The sequence below is a fragment of the Hippopotamus amphibius genome, chromosome 1 (genome assembly GCF_030028045.1).
Source record: "Hippopotamus amphibius kiboko isolate mHipAmp2 chromosome 1, mHipAmp2.hap2, whole genome shotgun sequence".
NCBI classification, from domain to species: Eukaryota; Metazoa; Chordata; class Mammalia; order Artiodactyla; family Hippopotamidae; genus Hippopotamus; species Hippopotamus amphibius.
In genome coordinates this window covers 17709037-17733851 of record NC_080186.1, presented here as the reverse complement: position 1 = coordinate 17733851, position 24815 = coordinate 17709037, and the positions used below count along the sequence as shown (strand labels likewise).

At 46.6% G+C, this 24815-nt stretch overlaps 1 protein-coding gene across 1 annotated transcript; it reads left to right on the top strand.

Annotated features, from left to right (window-relative positions):
- The first annotated feature begins 472 nt into the window (after nucleotides 1-472).
- LACTBL1 (lactamase beta like 1) lies at nucleotides 473-24815 on the top strand. Its single transcript, XM_057733421.1, has 7 exons — nucleotides 473-484; nucleotides 8338-8473; nucleotides 8997-9106; nucleotides 10991-11148; nucleotides 12154-12392; nucleotides 22364-22469; nucleotides 23834-24815. Exons 1-7 carry the CDS (start codon nucleotides 473-475, stop codon nucleotides 24813-24815), a joined length of 1743 nt encoding a protein of 580 aa, XP_057589404.1.

Sequence of the window (24815 nt, the reverse complement as noted above, 5' to 3'; positions counted from 1 at the left end):
TCTGCAAGGGTTGTTTCTGAGGCTTGAAGTGGGAGGAGGAGCTGGTAGTAGAGGCAGAGGCAGGGAGGGTGACCAACTGTCCCAGTTTCCCCTGGACTGAGGGGTTTGGGACTTTCAGCGCTGAAATCAGGACAGACTGGGCAGACCTGGACAGTTGCTTTTTTTCTGAGTTTGTTTCCCCTCGCGTTTGAGGCGGAACTTCAGGAAATGGACATGTAGTCCTTACTCTGGAAAATCTCATAATCTGATGGGAAAACATGGGAGACGCACTAGTGTCTGGGAAACAGCGAAGACTCCTGGGGCCGAACCCCCTCTCCTTGTCTTCTAGCATTTCTCTAGCCACCTCTTCTCATTCCAGCCTCCAGGACCTCTCTTTGCCTTCGCTACGCTGACTCCATTTCCTGCTCACAGGGTCTCCTGGACTGTGGACCTGACTCCCCAAGGGGCTGGAATCTTCTAAGCCATGGAGAGAATGAAGACCCAGGTGAGCCATAGCCCCACAAAGGCTTGCTTCGAATGTTGACCTAAATCATAAATCTCCCCCACATCACCTTCACTGTCATTGCTAATGTTTCTAGAGTTTAGACTGCAGGCCGGGAACCATTTCAAGTGTTTTCTGTGTATTAACTCATTGAATTCTCAAAACAAACCAGAAATGGATCCTCTTCTTTTCCTGTCTCAAGGGCCCTGACTGGAGTGCCCCCAACTCATCTCCAGCTACCTGTTCAATGAAGCTTGCCTCTCCCTCCCACCCCGAGGCTGAGCTCATGGGTACCTCGGAGTCTCCAGAGCCCTCTGACATGATCTGCTTACATCTCTCTCCCAGAGAAATTATTACAACAACACTAGCTACCAGTTAGTGAGTAGCTAGTTTTGAGGGGCTTTGCATGCATGCTCTCATTTACTCTCACCTAAATTCTATGAGGTGTAGGAACAATGGCCGTTCCCATTATGCAGACAAGGAAACTGAGACTCAAAGAGGGGAAGTCATTTGTCCACAGCGAATAAGGGCAGAGCCAGAATCCCAAGCCCCAGAGCCCTTGTGTCTGACCTCTTTACCATCCTGCTGCTCCATGAGGGACAGATGATAGCCAAAACATGCAGCACTGTGCCCAGCACACAGCCAGCCCCTGGGGACTGTATTCTGAATGAATGACTGGACAAGGAGGGCTGCCCCAGAGTGGCCAGTGAGGAGAAAAGAGGTGAGGGTCTCTGGGCTGCAGACCACCTGGGGAAGGAGCTGGGTGCACTGTGTTATAGGTGGGGTTTTAGAAAGCCTGAGTCCCCCCTCTGCGGGGAAGGGAGAGGGGAGAGATGCTTAGGGGCTATTGCAAGTCATCATGTGAGCAGCTGGTGAGCACCTTTGGGTCTATTGGAATAAATCCTGAGATTGGAGACAGACACACGATGAGGCTGGGCCCCAGAGGAGGGCTGCAGATTGGGGGTGCAGAGAACCCAGTCACGTGTTGGGGCGGGGGTGGGGTGGTGCATAGACAGGGCTGGAATCCCAACTCCATCATCCACTGTCCATGACCTCAGCAAGTCATCAAATGTCTGTGAATTTCATTCTGCTCCTAAAGTGAGAGGATGACACCCTGGTCATACCATAGGTACCTGTTAATGGAGATCAGGCTGCCTTCCCATCAGGGCACCATCACGGGGCCTGCCCCAGTGGTCCTTTGCTCGCGCTCAAAGAGGGGCACCTTCTGACTCCCCTCTCACACAAACCATGGCATTGCCAGAGAGCACCCCCCATTTACTCCTTGTGGCTGAGGTACAGATTTGTGTCTGGTGTCACTCCTCTGACACCAAGGTGGAGACACCCTAATGCTCTCGGGACCTTTAATGGCTTCACTTAAAAAAAAAACTGAAGTATAGTTTACATGCATTAAAATTCATTCTTTTTGGTGTACAGCGCCATGTGTTTTGACAAATACATATGGTCATGTAACCACCATCACAATCAGGATAGAGAGCAGTTCCATCACCTTCCCAAATTCCCTCTTGCCCTGCTGTAGTCTACACCATCCCTACTCCCAGGTGTCCACTGAGTTGTTTTCCATCCTTACAGTTTTGCCCTTTCCAGACTGTTATGAAAATGGAATTACATAGTCTGTGGCCTTTTGAGTCTGGCTTATTTCACTTAGCATAATGTATTTGAGATTCATCCACATGATTGCATGTATCAGTAGTTTGTTCCTTTGCAATGCTGAGTAGTATTCCATTGCATGGATGCATCATAGTTTGTCTATTCATTCATCAGTTGAGGGACATTTCCAATCTTTAGAAATCATGAATTAAGAATGGCTTTAGCGTGAACCTCAAATTCTAGAGCTGGAAGATACTTTTGAAATCAAATGAGATTTCCAGATGTAAAAGTAAACTTTGTAAATAACCCAGCCCTCTCCAACAGTTAAAGAAATGGAAGATCAGAGAGGGGAAGGGACTTGTTCAGAGTTACAATTGACTCAGGAGGTGGGGCTGAGATTTGAACCCAAGTCTTTCAACTTGTAGGACAACATGAAGTTCAAAACATGCTTCCTGAGAACCTGCCAGAGTCTGGTGGAGTGCCAGGTGTCACAGGCATAGAAGCCAAGATCCTGGTGCTGGAGACACTCACCACCTTATCAGTAATCAAGAAAACGCAAATTAAAAATAGCAATGAGAATCACAGGTGGTGAAAGTATAAATTGGAACAACTTTGGAGGGCAACTGGTAGTATCTGGTTAGGCTGAAGATGGCCATACCTTACCACCCAGATATTTCACTCCCAACTCAAATGTATAGTCACATCTTTAAGGCAGCCTGGCCCCAGATCATGCTCTAACTATTACCTATGAAGTACAGTCATACAGAAGCATACTCTATAGAAGTTAAAATGGATAATCCTACACCATTTTACATGTATCAAATTGGAAAAATGGACTTCCCTGGTGGTGCAGTGGTTAAGAATCTGCCTGCCAATGCAGGGGACATGGGTTGGATCCCCGGTCTGGGAAGATTCCATGTGCTGTGGAGCAACTAAGCCCGTGTGCCGCAACTACTGAGCCTGTGCTCTAGAGCCCGCGAACCACAACTACTGAGCCCGCATGCAGCAACTACTGAAGCCCGTGCGCCTAAAGCCTGTGCTCTGCAACAGGAGAAGCCACCACAATGAGCAGCCTGTGCACCGCAAGGAGGAGTAGCCCTTGCTCACTGCAACTAGAGAAAGCCTCCTCGCAGCAATGAAGATCCAGTGCAACCAAAAATAAAAATAAATAAATACAAATATTAAAAAAATTGAAAAGCAGGTTGAAGGAGGACAATACAGTAGGATATCATTTATACAAGTTTTAAAATGTGAAAAACAATACCACATGCTGCTTAGGCATCCATAAACACGAGGTAAAGGAATTAAAAACACGCATGGTAATGCTAAACACCAAGATCAGAATGGGTGTCACATGTGAGGAGAAGGGGAGAAGATTGAGACCTGCAAAGAGGACAGAGGGCTTCAACTCTACCCAAAATGTTTTATTTTCATCCATTCATTCATTTTACAAATATTTATTAGGGACTGCTATGTTCCAGGGACTGTTCTAGTTACTGGGAATACTACACTGAACAAAACAAACCGAAGTCCCTGTTTTCTAATGGGATGGGATGAATAGACAATAGACTAAATAAGTAACATAGTATTTTTTAAATATGAGGAAATATGGTAAAATGTTAAGATTTAACAAAGTTGGGTGGTGGGTGCCCAAGGGTTCATTTTATTCTCCATAGATTCTTCTCTATGCTTGAAATAGTTCATAACCTTAACAGGCCAGCAGGGCTTGGTGACTGGCTGGGGGTGGGGACTGAGGGGCAAGGAGGGACAAGGGAAGACCCTGAATTTTCTAGCTTGTGTGACTGGGTGGAAGCAGGTGCCATGAAGTGATGTTGAAAATATTAGAGAAGGAGGAGGAGGTAAGATAAGTGAGTTCTGCCCTGGATGTTGGGTTTCAGATGCTTGGGGACTTCCAGGTGGAAATGTTTGGCAGGCAGTTGAAAAGGGCAGTCTCAAATTCAGAAGAGAGAGCTGGGCAGAAGCTGTAGAATCAGCATGTAGCTGGTATCCTTGTGCATGAGATCGCCTGGGGAAATTACATCTTTTAAGGAATTTGTCCATGTTATCTAAATTGTCAAATGGATTGGCATAACATTGTTCACAATATTTTCCAGTAGGATCTGTAGTGGTGGCCCTCTCTCACTTCTGATTTGGTAACTTGTCACTAAGGGATTGTGTGTATACTGAGGAAAGAGGAGGGGGGAAGGCGGGTACACTATGTTTGTAGGACAGAGCTGAAGGAGGAGCCCCTGGAAAGGGAGGCGGGGAAGGAATAGTGCATGCAAGATTTGGTTAATATCCACCTCCTCTGAAAACTGTAATCCCCAACAGGGTAGGAAACATTTTTTTCCCCCTGTTTATCAGTATATCTCTAATATCTGGCTCAGTGCCTAGCACACAGTAGACATTCAATAATAGCTAACTCATTTCATAGTGGGCAGCACTGTTCTACCATGTGCCCCGCACTGTTCTAAGTGATTTATAAAGATCAACTCATTTAATCCTTGCAACTGAATACAAGTAGGTACTATTATAAAAAAATCGTTATTGTGATATAATTCACATACCATAACATTCATCAATTTTGTGTAGAATTCTGTGGTTTTTAGCATATTCACAATGTTGTATAACCAGCACCACAATCAATTTTAGAATATTTTCATTACCCCCCAAAAGAAATCTGTACCCGTTAGCTGTCACTTCCCTTTCCCCTGTACCTCCAGCCACTGGCAACCACTGATCTGCTTTCTGTCTTTACGGATTTGCCTATTCCAGACATTTAATATAAATAGAATCATGTAATATGTGGCCTTTTGTGGCTGTGGATTTACCATGTTTTCAAGGCTTGTCCGTGTAGTACGCCATTCCTTCCTATGGCCAATTAATACTCCACTGGCTATACTACATTTTGTTTATCCATGCATCACTTGACAGACATTTGGGTTGTTTACACTTTTTGGCTATTATGAATACTGTTGCTACGGACGTTCAAATACACATTTTCATGTGAACATATGTTATTCACCAGGGGAGTAGCGATAGCCTAGTGGTTAAGGATGCCAGATTCTGGAGCCACCCTGTATGGGTTCAAGGTCCCACTCTGCCACACAATACTGTGTGGTTTTGGGTAAATGGCTTAGCATATGTGAGACTCAGCTTCCTCACTTGTAAACTAGAGGTAATAATAATACTATATCATGGGCTATTGTGAGAATTAAATGATTTAATGTGTATAATGTACATTAAGGGACTTCCCTGGTGGTCTGGTGGTAAAGAATCCGCCTTCCAATGCAGGAGATGCTGGCTTGATCCTGGTCAGGGAACTAAGATCCCACATGCAGCGGGGCAACTAAGCCCACGTGACACAACTATTGAGCTCGAGCGCCTCAACTAGAGAGCCTGCGTGCTGCAAACTGCAGAGCCCACGAGCTGTGGAACCTGTGCACCACAACTACAGAGCCTCCATGCCCTGCAGACTGTGCAGCACAACTAGAGAGAGAAAACCTGCACACCACAGCTAGAGAAGCCCGTGTGCTGCAACTAGAGTGCCTGCAACGAAGAGCCCGCATGCCTCAACAAAGACCTGACACAGCCAAAAATAAAGATAAATAAATAATAAATAAAAATTTAAAAAAAGATTCAATAATGTATTTTAAAGTACTTAGAATAATGCCCCACACATAGCAGTGCTTTCTACATTTGCTGTATCAAAGCAGCTTTGCAAGGTTATTACCTTTCCTACTTTACAAATGTAGAAACTGGGAGTTGCCCAAGTATTATGTGTCTTAGGGTGATGTATCCTGGATTTGAATGCGGGTTTTGCTTTGTGGGTGTCTCCTGTGACTGAACATTTCAGAGGCCCGATTTTGAGACCCAGCTCTCTAGCAGCTAGCTGTTTCTCACTCTTCAATGATTTGTACTACACTCACCCACTTACTCAGCAAATCCTTACCAGACCCCTAGCACAGGTCAGCCATTGAGCTCAGCAGTGAGACTGTGCAGAGTTGGGCCAACCAGCAGGACTAGGCCTTAGACACCAGCATGCCAGCTCCTTGAGGGCAGGAATTCACACCCTGGTTCACTGAGGAGCCCCCAGGGCCTGGAACAGTGCCTGATACCTAGTAGATGCTCAATAAAGAGTTGTTACAAGGATGAATAAATGAAACAGAGCAGTCTGGCCCCCAATCCTGGGACAAGAGTCCTGAATCTTGAATTCCTTCCCAGCTCTCTCATTCTGCAGGTCCTCTAGGAGGGACAGAAAAGGATTAGGGGACACCAGGGAAGAGTCCTTTCACATCACAGTTTAGGTTACAGGGACAATGAAGATAGTTCGAAAGAGACCTAAGACACATTAAGACATAAAGATGGAGAGTTGGGAAGATTGGATTTGAATCCCAGCTTTGCCACCATCTTGCTCTGTGACCTTGAGCAAGTCACTTAACCTCTCTGAGCCCCATTTTATCACCTCTAAAATGAAGGTCCCAAACCAACTTCATGAGCAGATTGTGAAATAGTAGTAGGATAATACCTGTTAAGTGAACAGTGTGGGGCAGACATAAAGCTGGCACTCAACATACGAGGTCTATTATTTTTTAGATGAATCCTTTCCTTCCTGTAACTTCAGTTTGCCCCCCTGGAAATAAGAAGGTTCAACAAATGATTGTGAATGCTCTTCCACAACTCTGGCTGAGTAGGTCAGAGACTGGACTTTGGGTTCAAATCCCAGCTCTGCAACTAGATGTGTGACCTTAGGCAAGTCCCTTGACTCCTCTGAGCCTCATCTGTAACATCAGGGCACTAAGGGCACCTACCTCACAGGGTGCTGTGATATGCCTCTAAAAGCCTTAGCACAGTGTCTGGGACACTAACTGGAGATGGTACTGTGCTTCCAGGATTCTGAATTAGCTGCGAGGGAACATATGCTTCTTCTTGGGGGCCAGGTCACCACACACACTCACTTTTTAGATTCCTTGCCACCTCCTCACCCGGCCTCTTCCTCCTCCCTCTGTTGGGCTTCAGGCCTTGGTCTCAGCATCTTATGCTCCCTGTTTCCTGCCCTTGCCCACCTCCCAAGCTGCATTTCCTCAGCCCCCACATCTGTCTGAGGGGAAAAGCCCCTTGAGCTTTTCTCAAGGAAAGCTCCACCCTTCCTTGAGCTCTCCAGGCAGGTCCCTTTTCACTGCAACTTTTTTAAAAAATTAATTATTAATTAATTAATTTATTGGCTGTGTTGGGTCTTCGTTGCTGTGCACAGGCTTTCCCTAGCTGCTGAGAGCAGGGGCTACTCTTCGTTGCAGTGTGTGGGCTTCTCATCACGGTGGCTTCTCTTATTGCTGAGCACAAGCTCTAGGTGTGCGGGCTTAGTAGTTGTGGCATGTGGTTTCAATGGCTGTAGCTACGCGGCATATGAGATCTTCCCAGACCAGGGATTGAACCCGCGTCCCCTGCATTTGGCAGGTGGATTCTTAACCACTGCGCCACCAGGGAAGCCCCTCTGCAATGGTTTTTATACTCACTCAGCAGAGCAACAAAGGGGACCAGTGGTGATGAGACCAGCCCCCCCAGAACAAGCCACTGCTGAGAGATACCAACCACACGTTGGGGGCTCCACACAGGCCCCCTGCAAGAATACACCATTGGCGGAGGTTTGGGAAGGTGGGTGTGTGGTGAGGCATGGAGCGAAGTGGGTCTCCTGGGAAAACTTGTTCTGCGTTCTCAGGATGCACTGTTCATTCCACAACATGCACTGAGCAACCAGGAGAAACCTGAGGCCGTGGAGAGAAAGTGAAGAAGCGGCCCCTCCCTTGTAGAACTCACACTCCATGAGGTGCATCAGCAAACAAACAATCATAGAACAACTGTTGTAGTAGAGAGCGAGCTGGATTTGCACCACAATGAAGGCTTGTGCCAAGTGCCTTGGAGGGACCTGGGTGAGGGGAGTTGGGGAAGGCTTCACGGAGGTGGCAGTATTTCAGCTGGTCTTAGATATTTCACTAAGTACGCAGGAGAGAGAGGGCAAACCCAGCAGAGGGAACAGACTATGCAAAGGCACAGAGGTGCAGAGGTACATGCGGGGAAGGGGCCATACTGGGAAGGTGCTTTGTTTCACAGGTGTGAAACTTACCCCAAGCTGTGGGCTCTCCTGAATGTCTGGGTGAACCCAAGGCCCAGGAGGGGCCAGGGCAGGGGTCCCTCTCTCCTCCCCCGGCTGACCCCCGTGGGGGTGTGCCATGTCCTTCCCCTTCCAGGCTGGCCGGCAGCTCAGCCTGCTGAAAGTGAGAAAGAAGTGGCTCTTCCCCGCTTCCTGCAGCTTCTTCTTCGTGCTCTCTGTGCTCATGACTGGCTGCTTCCTGTGGCAGTATTACCTTCCCAAGCTGAAGACCGGTGAGTGCAGGAACATCCTTGAGTTTCTCCCCATCCCCGGAGGTCTCCGTGGGCTCTGAGCTGCCACTCCTGATCTGAGGGAGGAGGGGAGACCACAAGATTCAGACTCAGAAGCTCTGGCCTCCATTCTGGCTCCAGAAGCTTCAGGCTTAAACTACCAGGAATAACTCATTCCATCTCCAGAGCTGTGCATCTGGGCATCAGGGTTTGAGTTCCATTCTGCCTTTGTCCGGGTGTATGGCTTCCTGGGAACCTCAGGGGGAAGGTGTGGACTTTGGTAGGACAGAATTCAGGCTGTGAGACCATCACAATGGCCTCCAGATCTCCCCCATCGTCTAAAGATGGTGTGGGGTGATAAGGGTGTAAGAACTCTTGGGGCCCCAAGAGTACAAGAACCACTCTTCTCTAAACCTTCCACTGCCTCCTGGAGACCACCCAGAACTGGGAGAAGACCCAGTGGTGATGACCCCTAGACTACTATCCTGATCTCTGTCCTCCACTCACCATGTGATGTTCCTTCCAGGTTCCTTGGGACCAGAGGTGACCTCTGCCCCTGTGAGGATGTGTCCCCAGCACCCTGAGCCTGTGCCCCTGGCCCACCCCCTCCCTGTGTTGAAGGAGGCCCTGGAAAAGGTCAGTGATGACCCAGGGGAGAACTGGCTGTATGGGCGAGGCTGGGCTGATGAAGGGGAGGGCATACCATCTGTGCTGGTAGTGCCATTCCTTCCTTCATTCATTCATCATATAATTGTTGAGCACTTCTGTGCTATGCACCAGGGATGTGGCAGGAAGAAGATATTGTCCTGCTCTCAAGGAGCTACTAGTCTTGGAATGAAGGGAACAGTCAGGATAATAAACATTTATAACACAGGGGTAAAAGTGAGGATAGCGAAAGTTTATGGGGCATGGGACACGAACTGGCCTTCGGGTCAGGGAAGGCTTCTGGAGGAAATGGTGTCTAAACTGAGAAGTGAACAAGTAGGAGATACCCAGAGGATATGTGTGTGTATAGTAAGGGAGCTCGGGGGTGTGAAGGGTGTGCTCCACATAGAGGGAACAGCACATGCAAAGACCCAGAGGCAGCAGAGTCAGCACGAGGCACATACAGAGAACTACAAGGAAGTTCAGTCTGGTGGGGCCATACATGGGGTGGAGAAAGATGAGATGAGAGAGGATCACAGAGGCCATTGTAATATTAAAGACACTCACCCCACAACACAACTTTTACCATTGCAGCTTGCTTTAACACTAGAGGGGGCTGTCAGCTAGCTCTAGTCTGTGCCATTCAGATCCCACCCACTTGGGTCACTCACCTTAGGAGACATGGAGACAAATGAAACCCAATCAGAAGTGTATGTGCAAGCAGCCTGGTGGTGGGGGTGGGGGTAAGAGGGTAGAGTTGGGGCGGGGAGGGTTGGGTGGGGTGGTCTGAAACTTTGTCTGAGGAACAGCTGAAGGGAAGGAGGGTGTTGTGTCCACATGAGAGAAGGGGTGGGCCAATGCAGAGAGACACAATCACTGTCTGCAAGTACACAAAAAGCTTTTCTGAAGGAGAGTAAAGTGTGCTATTTGGTTCCCTGGGGTCACAGTAAAAAAAAAAAAAAAAAAAAAAAAGCAACAATAATAACAGTAGCTGCCTTCTAGTGAGTACCTAGTATATGCCTAGTATATAACTTCTTTTTGTTACCACTTTGTGAATCCCTAGCTAAAGAGGAGGAAACTGAGGCTCAGAGAGGCAAAGTTAGGGCAGGGGTGGAAGCTACAGGTAGACTGAGCTCAATTCAGGGAAGGTGAGATCTTTCGGCAAGGTGGTGCTGGAGTTAGCATCGGGTTCTAATCCTGAATCCACCAGCCACCAGGGCAAGTGACTTCGTATCTCAAATTTTCTCACCTTTAAAATGGGAAGAAATCAGCACTGACGTGTGAGGATTGAGACAATGTATGAAAACCATTTTGCACCATATCCAGCACGTTCTAATGTCCAATAAATGTTAGCTGTTAATCACCATTATTATACTTCATCATTGAAAATAATGAGGTATTTTCAATAAATGTTCAAAGAGAATGTTAGGGGCCCTCTATAAACACTGAATTCTCCAACACTAGGGGGTCAGACTAGGCCTATTGGAGGTTTTTTAGGGCATCAGACATAGGTTTGATTAGATAATGGGTCTTAACCCCTCTCTTTTTATATATTTCCAAGGAAATGTTTCTTTGAACAAAGGTCTTATGAGGAAACCTTACATACAAAACAGATTCCAGGAGATCTGCTCTGATTGAAGCTGGGTGGGCTTCCCACCCCATGGGACACGGTCTGAGAACCCGAGGTCTGGAGGCTCACGGGGATCTCTTCCAGCCACTAGTGGGAGAGAATGGAGGGGAGCCAGGCAGGGGTGCTGTGTGCAGAGTATGCTATGGGAATGGCCTGGTGTACAGAGGACAAGTAGGGTGTGTGGGTGGTGGGGAGGGGCCTGTCTCTGTACTTGTACTCTGAGCCACCCACTCTTCTCTTCCAAGGTGGACAGAATACTGCGCCAGGCACTGTCTGCCCCAGGCCTGGCTGCTATGTCTGCAGTTGTCATCCACAACGACACTGTGCTCTGGACCGGGAACTTTGGGAGGAAGAATGGTTCAGACCCGGCTTCTGGGCCCCCCAATGAGTACACCATGTACCGGTCAGCCAGGGGACCACCAGGGTCCTGTGGAGGGGGTGAGGGATGGGAGGACAAGGGGGACTTAGGAGGTAGGGGGACTCATGAGAATCATGATTGAGGGGTCTGAGCTACCAGAGCCCTTCATTAAGTCTTGGCAATTTTATAGATGAGGAGACTGAGGTTCAGAGAGGACTAGCAAGTGCCTGACATCACACCACAGTGGTAACAAGGCAGGAAGGAATCCTTTCTGGAGAGCCCTTATCCCTAAAACTCCCAAACTAGAAAAGGCTCCCTTGCGTCCCCCCCACTCCCCCTTCCATGTGCCACAAAAGAACCATAACCAATTCCTGGGTCCCCAACCCCGGTCTCTGCCAGTTGGCAGCAGTGGCCCAGATGGAAGCAACTTGGGACACACCCAGAGTCTCCCCTCCTGGGTGCTGCCTGGAGGATCCTCAAAGATCACAGTGCAAAGGGAACACATTTGCTCCCAGAGATACTGTGAGGATTACAGGGGTTCCATTCATGCTCTACCTGCCACGTACCAGGCACAGGGCAACAATTATATCTGCTGTCACTTACTGAGCACTTACTACCTGCCAGGTATGTTGCCAAGCACTTTGCATGCACAATCTTGTTCAATCCTTTCTACAACCCATGAAACAGACGATGAAACTGGGTCTCAGAAAGGTCTAGTACATGCCCAAGGCTGCTCCGCTGGAGAGAGGCAGAGGTATGACCTCCAACCCAGGTCTGTCCCAGAGAGGGAAGTGCCTGGTGAAGGGCCTGGCATGGGAGAGGTGCTCAGGAGTGTCCATCTGGCCCAGCCCCACTGCCTCTGGTAAGTTCTTAAGCATCCCAAAGGCATTCTACAGAGGCTGGTGGATTTCTGTCTGAGATGCTGAATAAGGGTGGATTCATTGCTTTCCTAATTATACTAGACAGCTGGAGGCTGGGGGTGCAGGGTGGAGGTGGTTTGTGGAGCCAACAGGATGCCCTCTGCACCCCTGTGCCCCCCACATTGTCCAGGATCTGTAGCATCTCCAAGATCTTTCCTGTCCTGATGCTATACCGCCTGTGGGAGGAGGGCATCGTGGCCTCTCTAGACGACCCCCTGGAGCGGTATGCTAGCACTTTCACCATTAACAACCCACTGGGCATGGCGTCAGCCCCTGAACACAAGAGCCTGACGGATGGGCTGGAGGAAGTGGGCCCAGTCCCAAGGCCTTCACCTGTCACCCTCCGAAGGATGGCCAGCCAGCTCTCAGGTGAGTGGCTCTGAATTTAATCTAGCTCAGCCCAAACCATTTCAAGTGGGGGAACCAAGGAGCAGGTTCTCATCCAGGCAGGCTGGGCCCACTCTTGGCTCTGCTTCCTGAACTGGACATACCTCTCTCTCATCCTTCCTGGGTGGTGGGCCAGGGTTGGAAAGATCTGGTGAGTTAAAAGCTGAGGTGAAACCTGGGAATTTCGGTCAAGTGCACAAATCAGGATCTGTTGGAAGGTCAAAAGCAAGCTGACAGGTCAAGATCTGCTTATGAGGTCAAGAACAAGTCAACAAGTGAGTATTTGTAGACAATTCTACAAATTATATATTTTATATACAATTTCAATATAATACATATTCTACAATTATACATTAATTTCCCTTAATATATAAAGATCGCCTACAAATCAACACAAAGACCAAGAACCCAACAGAAAAATGGGTAAAGGATAGGAACAGAATAGAGAGTTCACAGAAAAGGAATATAAATGGTTCTTTTTTATTTATTTATTTATTTATTTTTATTTTTTAAATTATTTTTTTGGGGGTACACCAAGTTCAATCATCTGTTTTTATACACATATCCCTGTATTCCCTCCCTTCCTTGACTCCCCCCACCTCGAGTCCTCCCCACCCTCCCCGCCCCAGTCCTCTAAGGCATCTTCCATCCTCAAGTTGGACTCCCTTTGTTATACAACAACTTCCCACTGACTATCTATTTTACAGTTGGTAGTATATATATGTCTGTGCTACTCTCTCGCTTCATCTCAGTTTCCCCTTCACCCCCCGCCCCCTCCCATACCTCAAGTTCTCCAGTCCATTCTCTCTATCTGCGTCCTTGTTCTTGTCACTGAGTTCATCAGTACCATTTTTAGATTCCGTATATGTGAGTTAGCATACAATATTTGTCCTTCTCTTTCTGACTTACTTCACTATGTATGACAGATTGTAGTTCTATCCACCTCATTACATATAGCTCCATCTCATCCCTTTTTATAGCTGAGTAATATTCCATTGTGTATATATGCCACATCTTCTGTATCCATTCATTTGTTGATGGGCATTTAGGTTGCTTCCATGTCCTGGCTATTGTAAATAGTGCTGCAATAAACATTATGGTACATGTTTCTTTTGGGATTATGGTTTTCTTTGGGTATATGCCCAGGAGTGGGATTACTGGATCATATGGTAGTTCTATTTGTAGTTTTTTAAGGAACCTCCAAATTGTTTTCCATAGTGGCTGTACCAACTTACATTCCCACCAACAGTGCAGGAGAGTTCCCTTTTCTCCACACCCTCTCCAACATTGGTTGTTTCCAGATGTTGTGATGATGGCCATTCTGATCGGTGTGAGGTGATACCTCATTGTGGCTTTGACTTGCATTTCTCTGATGATGAGTGATGTTGAGCATCTTTTCATGTGTTTGTTGGCCATCTGTATGTCTTCTTTGGAGAAATGTCTATTTAGGTCTTCTGCCCATTTGTGGATTGGGTTATTTGTTTTCTTGAAATTAAGCTGCATGAGCTGCTTGTATATTTTGGAGGTTAATCCTTTGTCCGTTGTTTCATAGGCAATTATTTTTTCCCATTCTGAGGGTTGCCTTTTAGTCTTGTTTATGGTTTCTTTTGCTGTGCAAAAGCTTTTAAGTTTCATGAGGTCCCATTTGTTTATTCTTGATTTTATTTCCATGATTCTAGGAGGTGGGTCCAAAAGGATCTTGCTTTGATGGATGTCATAGAGTTTTCCTCTAGGAATTTTATGTCTGTCTATGTTTTCCTCTAGAAGTTTTATAGTGTCTGGCCTTACATGTAGGTCTTTAATCCCTTTGGAGTTTATTTTTGTGTATGGTGTTAGGAAGTGTTCTAATTTCATTCTTTGACATGTTGCTGTCCAGTTTTCCCAGCACCACTTATTGAAGAGGCTATCTTTCTTCCATTGTATATTCGTGCCTCCTTTGTCAAAGATAAGGTGCCCATATGTGTTTGGGCTTACTTCTGAGTTCTCTATTCTATTCCATTGGTCTTCCTTTCTGTTTTTGTGCCAGTACCATACTGTCTTGATCACTATGGCCTTGTAGTATAGTTTGAAGTCAGGAAGCCTGATTCCACCAGCTCCATTTTTCCTTCTCAAGATTGCTTTGGCTATTCAGGGTCTTTTGCGTTTCCATACAAATCATAAGATTTCTTGCTCTAGTTCTGTGAAAAATGCCATTGGTAATTTGATCGGGATTGCACTGAATCTGTAAATTGCTTTGGGTAGTACAGTCATTTTCACGATGTTGATTCTTCCAATCCAGGAACATGGTATGTCCCTCCATCTGTTTGTGTCGTCTTTGATTTCTTTCATCAATGTCTTAAAGTTTTCTGCATACAGATGTTTTGCCTCCTTAGGCAGGTTTATTCCTAGGTATTTTATTCTTTTTGTTGCAATGGTGAACGGGAGAGTTTCCTTAATTTCTCTTTCTGCTCTTCCGTTGTTAGTGTATAGGAATGCAAGAGATTTCTGTGCATTAATTTTGTATCCTGCTACTTTACTAAACTCATCAATTAGTGCTAGCAGTTTTCTGGTAGAGTCTTTAGGGTTTTCTATATATAATATCATGTCATCTGCAAAGAGTGACAATTGTACTTCTTCTTTTCCAATTTGGATTCCTTTTATTTCTTTTTTTCTCTGATTGCTGTGGCTAAAACTTCCAAAACTATGTTGAATAATAATGGTGAGAGTGGACACCCTTGTCTTGTTCCTGTTCTTAGAGGGAATGCTTCCAGTTTTTCCCCATTGAGAACAATGTTGGCTTTTGGTTTGTCATATATGGCTTTTATTATGTTGAGGTAATTTCCTTCTTTGCCCATTTTCTGGAGAGCTTTTATCATAAATGGATGTTGAACTTTGTCAAAAGCTTTTTCTGCATCTATTGAAATGATCATATGGTTTTTATCCTTCAACTTGTTGATATGATGTATCACGTTGATTGATTTGCGTATATTGAAGAATCCTTGCATCCCAGGGATAAACCCCACTTGATCATGGTGTATGATTTTTTTAATGTGCTGCTGGAGTCTGTTAGCTAGTATTTTGTTGAGGATTTTTGCATCTATATTCATCAGTGATATTGGTCTGTAGTTTTCTTTTTTTGTGACATCTTTGCCTGGTTTTGGTATCAGGGTGATGTTAGCCTCGTAGAATGAATTTGGGAGTGATCCGCCTTCTGCAATATTTTGGAAGAGTTTGAGAAGGATAGGTGTTAGCTCTTCTCGAAATGTTTGATAGAATTCGCCCGTGAACCCATCTGGTCCTGGGCTTTTGTGTGTTGGGAGATTTTTAATCACTGCCTCAATTTCCATACTTGTGATTGGTCTGTTCATGGTTTCTATTTCTTCCTGGTTCAGTGTTGGAAGATTGTATTTTTCTAAGAATTTACCCATTTCTTCCAGGTTATCCAATTTATTGGCACATAGTTGCTTGTAGTAGTCTCTCATGATGTTTTGTATTTCTGAGGTGTCCGTTGTTACTTCTCCTTTTTCATTTCTAATTCTGTTGATTTGCATCTTCTCCCTTTTTTTCTTGATGAGTCTGGCTAATGGTTTATCAATTTTGTTAATCTTCTCAAAGAACCAGCTTTTAGTTTTATTTATTTTTGCTATGGTTTCCTTCCTTTCTTTTTCATTTATTTCTGCTCTGATCTTTATGATTTCTTTCCTTCTGCTCACTTTGGGGTTTCTTTGTTCTTCTTTCTCTAGTTGTTTTAGGTGTAAGGTTAGGTTGTTTATTCGATAATTTTCTTGTTTCTTAAGGTAGGACTGTATTGCTATAAACTTCCCTCTTAGAACTGCTTTTGCTGCGTCCCATAGGTTTTGGGTTGTTGTGTTTTCATTGTCATTTGTTTCTAGATATTTTTTGATTTCCTCTTTGATTTCTTTAGTGATTCCTTGGTTGTTTAAGAGTGAATTGTTTAGCCTCCATGTGTTTGTATTTTTTGCAGTTTTTTTCCTGTAATTGATATCTAGTCTCATGGCGTTGTGGTCTGAGAAGATGCTTGATATGATTTCAATTTTCTTGAATTTGCTGAGGTTTGATTTGTGACCCAAGAAGTGATCTATCCTGGAAAATGTTCCGTGTGCACTTGAGAAGAAAGTGTAGTCTGTCTTTTTTGGATGGGATGACCTATAAATATCAATTAAGTCAAGATGGTCTAATGTGTCATTTAAGGCTTGTGTGTCTTTATTTATTTTCTGTTTGGATGATCTGTCCATTGATGTAAGTGGGGTGTTCAAGTCTCCCACTATCATTGTGTTCCTGTCGATGTCCCCTTTTATAGCTGTTAGCATTTGCCTTATGTATTGAGGTGCTCCTATATTGGGGGCATAGATATTTACCATTGTGATATGTTCTTCTTGAATGGATCCCTTGATCATTATGTAGTGTCCTTCCTTGTCTCTTTTAATAGTCTTTACTTTCAAGTCTAATTTGTCTGATATGAGTATTGCTACTCCTGCTTTCTTTTGACTTCCATTTGCATGGAATATCTTTTTCCATCCCTTTACTTTCAGTCTATATGTATCCCTTGGTCTGAAGTGGGTTTCTTGTAGGCAGCATATAGAAGGGTCTTGTTTTTGTATCCATTCAGCCAGTCTGTGTCTTTTGGTTGGAGCATTTAATCCATTTACATTTAAAGTGATTATTGACATGTGTGTTCCAATTAGCATTTTCTTAATTGTTTTGGGTTTATATTTGTAGGTGTTCCCCTTTTCTTGTGTTTCCTGCTTAGAGAAGTTCCTTTAGCACTTGTTGTAAGGCTGGTTTGGTGGTGCTGAATTCTCTTAACTTTTGCTTGTCTGGAAAGCTTTTGATTTCTCCCTCAAATCTGAACGAGATTCTTGCTGGGTAGAGTATTCTTGGCTGTAGGTTTCTCTCTTTCAGGACTTTCAGTATATCCTGCCATTCCCTTCTGGCCTGCAGAGTTTCTGTAGAAAGGTCAGCTGTTATCCTTATGGGTTTTCCCTTATATGTTGTTTGTTGCTTTTCTCTTGCTGCTTTTAATATTTTTTCTTTGTGTTTAATTGTCGTTAGTTTGATTAATATGTGTCTTGGTGTATTTCTCCTTGGGTTTATTCTGTATGGGACTCTCTGTGCTTCTTGGACTTGGTTAATTATTTCCTTTCCCATGTTGGGGAAGTTTTCCACTATAACTTCTTCAAATATTTTCTCAGACCCTTTCTTGTTTTCCTCTTCTGGGATGCCTATAATTCGAATGTTGGTACACTTAATATTATCACTGAGGTCTCTGAGACTGTTTTCTATTCTTTTTATTCTTTTTTCTTTTTCCTGCTCTGTGGCGTTTATGTCCCCCATTCTATCTTCCACTTCACTTATTCGTTCTTCTGCCTCAGTCATTCTGCAGGTTATAGCATCTAGAGTATTTTTAATTTCAGTTATTTTGTTATCCATTGCTGTTTGTTTTCCTGAGTTCTTATGAACTGTTTCTTGTACTTTCTCTATTTTGTTATCGAGATTTTGTATCATTTTTACCATCATTACTCTAAATTCTTTTTCAGGCATTTTTCCTATTTCCTCCTCATTTATTTGGTCTTGTGGGGTTTTTTTCCTGCTCCTTTGTCTGCAGGGTGTTTCTTTGTTTCCGCATGGTTGTCCAAACTTTTGGGGTTGCTTGTCCTGGCGATAGAGGTGTTTATAGAAGACTGTCCAAGCCTCAGACTGCTGGTGCTGGAGGGTTGCCTGCAGAGGTGGGGGCAGCTGTGGCTCACCGAGGAAACAGGGGCACTGGCAGCAGGGGTTCAATCCGGAGTGGCCTGCCTCTTTCCTTCGTCTCTCCTTGCCCTCCACGTAGAGGGTGCCAGCTTCAGGCTTCGCGGGAAACTCCCGAGGTGACGAACCAGCAGGTGCAAGAAGAGGCTGTTGTTGGGAGAGGCCACTGGGTGCTGCGGGCCACCGTGCACTGCAGGCCGCGGGCACTGGAGAGGCTGTGCACGCTGCAGCCTCCCCGGGGCCGGGAAAACGACCCCAGGCAGGGCTCGGCGTAGTCGTCGTCGCAGGCCACGCTGGCAACGGTGGCCAGGGCCACCCTGTGCCCGCGGCAGCCTTCGTGGGCCGTCTCTAAATGGTTCTTAAGAATATCAAAAAATATTAAAAGATGCTCAACCTCATTCATAACAAAATAAATGCAAATTAAATCTACTAAGAGACATTTTCCCCTTATCAGATTGGTAAAGGCCATAGTGGTGGGTGTACTGAGTTGGCAAAGCTATGGTGAAATAGGCCCTCTTATATATCAGTGGTGGAAATTTAAATTGGTGCAACTTGGGACTTACCTGGTGGTCCAGTGGTTAAGTCTCTGTGCTTCCACTGCAGGGGGCGCGGGTTTAATCCCTGATCAGGGAACTAGGATCCCACATGCCGTGTGGTGCAGCCAACAAGAAAAAAAAATTGGTGCAACCTGTGTGGAGGGCAATTGGTAATATCTAACACAAAAATGTGTATATCCTTTGACTCAGCATTACACTTCTAGGAAATTCTCTTACAGATGTATTCACATGTGTGGTATGAGGTATGTACAGCAATTATTCACTACAGCACTGTTTGTAACAGTGAAAAAAAAAGATTGAAACAACCTAAATATAAATAGGGGAGGACTTCCCTGGTGGTGCAGAGGTTAAGAATCCGCCTGCCAATGCAGGGGACACGGATTTGAGCCCTGATCCGGGAAGATCCCACAAGCCGTGGAGCAACTAAGCCCGTGCGCCACAGCTACTGAGCCTGCGCTCTAGAGCCCTTGAGCCACACAACTACTGAGCCCCCGTGCTACAGCTACTGAAGCCCGTGAGCCTAGAGCCCGTGCTCCACAAAAAGAGAAGCAACCACAATGAGAAGCCCTTGCACCACAATGAAGAGTAGCTCCCACTCGCTGCAATTAGAGAAAGCCTGCACATAGCAACGAAGACCCACTACAGCGAAATATAAATAAATAAATAAATAAATAAATAAATAAATAAATAAAATAGTAGAATAACTAAATAAACTATGACACAGTTGCACAATCAAATACTATTGTAGTCCTAAGAAAAAGGGTAATAATGTTCCTTGTGTACTGAGATGCACATGCAATGTTAAGTGGGTAAAAAAGCTCATAACAGCATGTATTGTATGCTATCATATGCATAAAACAACATAGACACATACAATGTATATATGTATATGAATGTGTATGTATAATCCATTTGTGATTACATATTATACGACATATTTTCATATACACATATATTATGTGTGTATATACATGTACATACACATAAATGTGCATCACATATTTTTGGAAGGGAAAGAGATTAAATCATTGGGCTGCCTCCAGGGAGGGGAATTTGGTGCCTGGGGAGAAGAATGGGAGGGGGAAAATTTCTCATTGTATACCTTTTAGTGTCTTTGGAATGTTGAATCATGTAAATGAATTACTTATTAAAAACAAACTCTACAATAATAATGATAATAAAAGATGTGTTCACAAGCCAAGATGACGTCTACATGGTGGAAGGGCAAGGGCAGACTGAGATACTGGAAGACAAAGCCAGTGGACAGGAATTGGGCAGGAACGTGTGGGAGGGGGGTTGTGCTGCGTGGTGACTGTCCCCAGCCAAGGGGGAGAAGGCAGGCACCAGGTGCACCACCCCAAAATCCCTTCTATTGTTCATATTTGCAGTCATCAACCCATCAACTCTAGATGGTAGGAATCCATCACAACTGCCTGCTATTTCATCATTTACAAAGTGTGTTCAGGCCTGAGGTCTCAGTCTATGGCCATGGCTGGTTATCATCCCATTAGCAGATGGTGAACCTGAGGCTCAGCCAGAGAACGGAACCTCCTGAAGTCACCCAGGCAGGACAGGATCAGAGCCTTGGGGGAGAGCGGCCTAGTGGCTAAGGACACAAGCACTGAAATTCCAGCTCTGCCGCCTCCTAGCTGTGTGATCTTGGGCAAGTCACTTAACCTCTCTGAGCCTTGTTTTTCTCCTCTGTAAAATGACTGGTTCATGCTATTTGGGGGGATTAAATGTGCTAATGAATGTCAAACACTTAGCAGAGTACCTGGCACACAGTAGCTGTGTGTCAACGTAGCTCTGGTTATCACAGCTAGGGGAAGACCTAGGTTTCTGGGGACCTGATGCAGATATAATTTGGGGGTCCTCTTTAAAAATACAATATTATAAATTCAAACTTGGATACAGGCCTTGGAAGGGGTCATGCAGGTGAGGGGCTCTGAGGCTTTTGCTGCATGAGTCTCCTATTAAATCCACTCCTGGTTATAACGTGTCCCCAGGGCTCCCTCTAGGGGTACACTGTAGATTCCTCTTCATCTACACCCAAGGAACCCAGCACAGGGCTCCGTGTTCGTAAAAACATCCTACATGTCTCCTCTCAGTTCCAAAGGGACCAGCTGAGCATACGGCTCCCGGAATAACTCTGTTACACTCTCCCAATATCTTTTATGATTGACCCTCACTCTAATCTAGAACTTTCCCCCATTCTTGGAGCTTTTCATCCATTCTTAGTTAAGTTTTGTAGCACCTCACAGGGAAACCACTGCAGGTGCTTCAGCCCACTTCAAGGTTAGCAAGTAGAGGTTCAGAGAGGTAAAGCACATGGTTTGGGCCACACAGGAAGAAGTGTTAGAGTCAGAATTTAAACCCAGGACTTGGGACTCCATCCCCCAGTTGTTCGGGCCAAGAGCCTTGGAGTTAGTTATCCCTGATACCTCTCATTCCCACATTCTTCACATCCCCTCCAGTAGCAAATTCTGTCAGTTCCACCATCGAAATATGTCCAGAATTCAACCACTCCTCACCCGACCAATCCATCATGTAAATATGGATTTTTGCAAGTCTCCTTATAGGCTTCCCTGTGTCTACCATTGCCCCCTAAAGTCTGTTTTTACACAGCAGCCAGAGCAACCCTGATATATCAGATTATATCACTCTTCTGCTCAAACCCCTGCAGTGGCCCCATCAGAATCAGAGAAAAGGCCAAGTCCTCCCAGTAGCCTATAACACCCTACAGGATCTAGTGCCTGCACCCCAATATCTTTCACCTCCAAAGTCTCCCCTTTTCTTACTCTTCTCCAGCCATAGTGGCGGTTTCCTGCTGATCCTCAAACATGCCAAGACATTCCTGCCTCAGGGCCTTTGCAGCTGCTGTTCCCTCTGCCTGAGACATTCTTTCCTCACAGAGCTGTGTGGCTCTCTTCCTCACCTCCTCCAGGTCTCAGCTGCTCAAGGGTCACCTTCCCTGTGAGGCCTTCCTCTGATCACTCTGTATAAAATAACAATCCCTCCTTTCATACACGGAATTATTTCCCTCCACAGCATGAATATTTATTTGCTTCTTGTCTGTCTCCTCTGCTAGAATGCAAACTCCACATGGGCAGGGGCTTTTATTTGTTTACTACTGAATACCAGTACCCATAACAGTCTTTGGCACAAAAGAGAGGCTCGAATACTATTGCTGAGTGAATGGATGGGAAGAATCCTAATCCTGTGATCCTTTCAATACGTGTCACAACCAATAAACAGAAAATTCCAAGTGGCCATAGCAGCCAGTTCCACATAACCTATGTGGGCATTGACCTCAAGAAATTTATGGAATCCAATGTCTATGGTTGATGACAATTATTTTTTAAACAGTTTCTATGACCAGGCACCATGCTAAGCACTTGATTTTACACCAGCCCCAGGACATAGGAATTATTTCCCCTGTGTTACAGATGAGGGGACTCTGGCTCAGAGAGGTTAAATGGTTTGCTCTATAAAACACAGGCAGGATTAGAGTCCATGCTAGAGTGTTCGTTTGTTTTAAGGTGATTTTGTTATCTCTCAACCCATGGAAGGTAGGGGAGGGGGTAGAGCCAGGGGCCCACCATTGCACCCTCAGCTGACCCAGCAGGTCTGACCACTGTTCCTCCCTAGGGCTGCCCCGAAGGCTCCGTTCCACTTCACTGCTGTGGAGGGGCAGCACCCAGGAGGCCCTGAGCCTGCTCAAGGATGATGTGCTGGTGGCGGACCCAGGAACCAGGTGAGGAGTGCGCCCTGATGCTCCACCAATGTTAGGAACCTCACAAGGTGACATACCCCTCCTGGAAGAGAGCCTGTGTCACTTTATCTTAGGTGGTCTGAGCCAGTAAAGACCTCAGGGATTACTGACAGACAACCCCTACTCCACAGCTAGGGAGACTGAATTAGAGGGATGGCAGAGCAAGACAGCAGGGGGCTGGGCCCAGATCCAGTTCTGTTTGAATCTCATGTTCTTTCCATTAATCAGCTCAACATTAATTGAGCACCTACTATGTACTTGGAATGTGTCAAACTGAGATACAACCAGGTTCCTCCTCACAGAGTGTGCATTCTTCTGAGTGAACAGTGAACATTCTTATCAGTGAACAGATAAACACGATAAACAGATTTTGCCAAGTGCTGGAAATAAATGGGATGCTGATGAGACAGGGAGTGGATAGCTGGTATAGTCAGCCACTGAACAGAGAAGCCCAGCTCCTGAAGCAGTGGGGCTGCGGAGCTGCGCAGAGGACAGTGGCACTCCCCTGCCTCAGATGGTCCCTTCCAGGCCCTGGGCAGTAACTTTTTCTCCAAATTTGCCCCTCTGCTTCTTCAAATGCTGAACCTCAGGCCCCACTTCTCTTAAGGAAGAAAGGATCTAGGTAATACTTAGGTGTCTGTAGGATGGAGTCCTCCTTCCATCTCTGTCACTAACCTCCTGAGTGACCTTGGAGGAAGCATTTGCCCCTGTGAACCTCACCTTTCTTATCTGTAAAAAAGGAGGTTGGGCTAGGGTTCAGGAATGTCTAATAGGATTTGTGCATTTTCAGCCATTCTTGTGCCTTCCTGAGGCACTATTTTAGAGATTTTGAAACTGCGTCTGCTCTGGGAAAGAAAAGCAACTTATTGATTATTGGTGTCTGCCAAGAGAGCGGTGAAATCCTGCCTCCTATCTGTTATCCTTGAGCTATATGATCACTAACGTTACCCCCCACCCCCACCCCAACAGTCTGAGACTCTAGTTTTCCATCTGATAAAGTAAATTACACTAAAGCGTAAAGAACCAAGATTTGTTTTACCACTTTCCCAGGTGCACTGCCAAGCCTAGGTCTTCTCCAACCTGCTGTGTGACCCTGGGCAATTCTCTGCCCCTCTCTGGACTTTCCTCTTTCCAGAGGTAGAATAGTGAGTTGTATTCAATGATCTCCGAAGTCTCTGCTGGGTCTGACCATCTCTGATGCAGTGAGGCAGGTTCCTTCCCTGTCCACTCAGTCCAATGAAACTCTGATGGCTTTTCAGACAGTCTGAGCAGGTGGGAAGGGGTTACTGAGGACCTGGAGATGTCCACTCTAGGCTGCACTCCAGCTTCCACCCCTCCTCTTCCAGATGCCATTACAGCACGCTGGCCTTCTCGCTTCTGGCCCATGTCCTGGCAGCCCACACCGCCCAGGGTGACTACCAGCGCTGGATCTTGGAGAATGTGCTGGAGCCGCTGGGGATGGAAGACACAGGCTTCGACCTGACACCTCCTGTGCGCGCCCGCTTGGCAGCTGGCTTTTACGGCAGCGGGCGGCCGGCGCCGCTGTACGACCTGGGCTGGTACCGCCCATCGGGCCAGATGTACTCCACCCCCGCTGACCTGGCCAAGCTGGCCATGGTGCTCCTGGACAGCGGGCCCCAGCGGCTTCTGCGGCCCGACGCGGCCAAGACGCTGCTGGCACCGCTGCTGGCCTGCCCGGGCGCCTACTTTGCCAACGAAACGGGCACACCGTGGGAGTTCCACGCGCAGCGGGGCTACCGCGTGGTGCGCAAGGACGGCGACCTGGACGGCTACGCCGCCACCTTCTCCCTGGTGCCGCCCCTGCGCCTGGGCCTCGTGCTGCTCCTGGCCGGGCCCAGGCCGCCCGGCCCTGACCTGGTGGCTCAGGCCTACGATGTGCTCCTGCCCGCCATGGAGAGGGCCCTTCGCGAGGCCGCGCTGAGCCCGGCCCCGCCGCCCGACGCGCGCCCCTTCGCGGGCTACTTCACCTTCGCGAATCTGACTTTCTACGAGGTGCGCGACGGGCCGGGGGGCGAGCTGCGCCTGCGCCAGTTTGGGCCCCGCGTGGAGGCGCTGGTGCCCCCGGCGTTCCGCACGCTGGCGCTGCGCCATGTGCGCGGCCGCGTCTTCCAGCTGCACGTGGCCCGCGAGTTCCCGTGTGCGCTGCCGCTCGGGGACTCCTGGCTGTCCCTCGAGGCCCAGCACGGGCAGCTCGTCAGCTTCTATCCCTTGGACCGCCGCGGGCTGTCCCCCGGCTTCGATGTGCCGGGCCTCAACACCTACCGGGTGTTGCGGCTGTCGCACAAGCCGGTATTCGAGACCCAGTGA

What these genes read in the sequence shown, in the direction of transcription:
- LACTBL1 (XM_057733421.1), top strand. An exon ending in TGAAGGAGGCCCTGGAAAAG is followed by an intron (nt 9,107 to 10,990) that starts GTCAGTGATGAC and finishes TTCTCTTCCAAG; the next exon opens with GTGGACAGAATACTGCGCCA. An exon ending in GTGGCGGACCCAGGAACCAG is followed by an intron (nt 22,470 to 23,833) that starts GTGAGGAGTGCG and finishes CTCCTCTTCCAG; the next exon opens with ATGCCATTACAGCACGCTGG.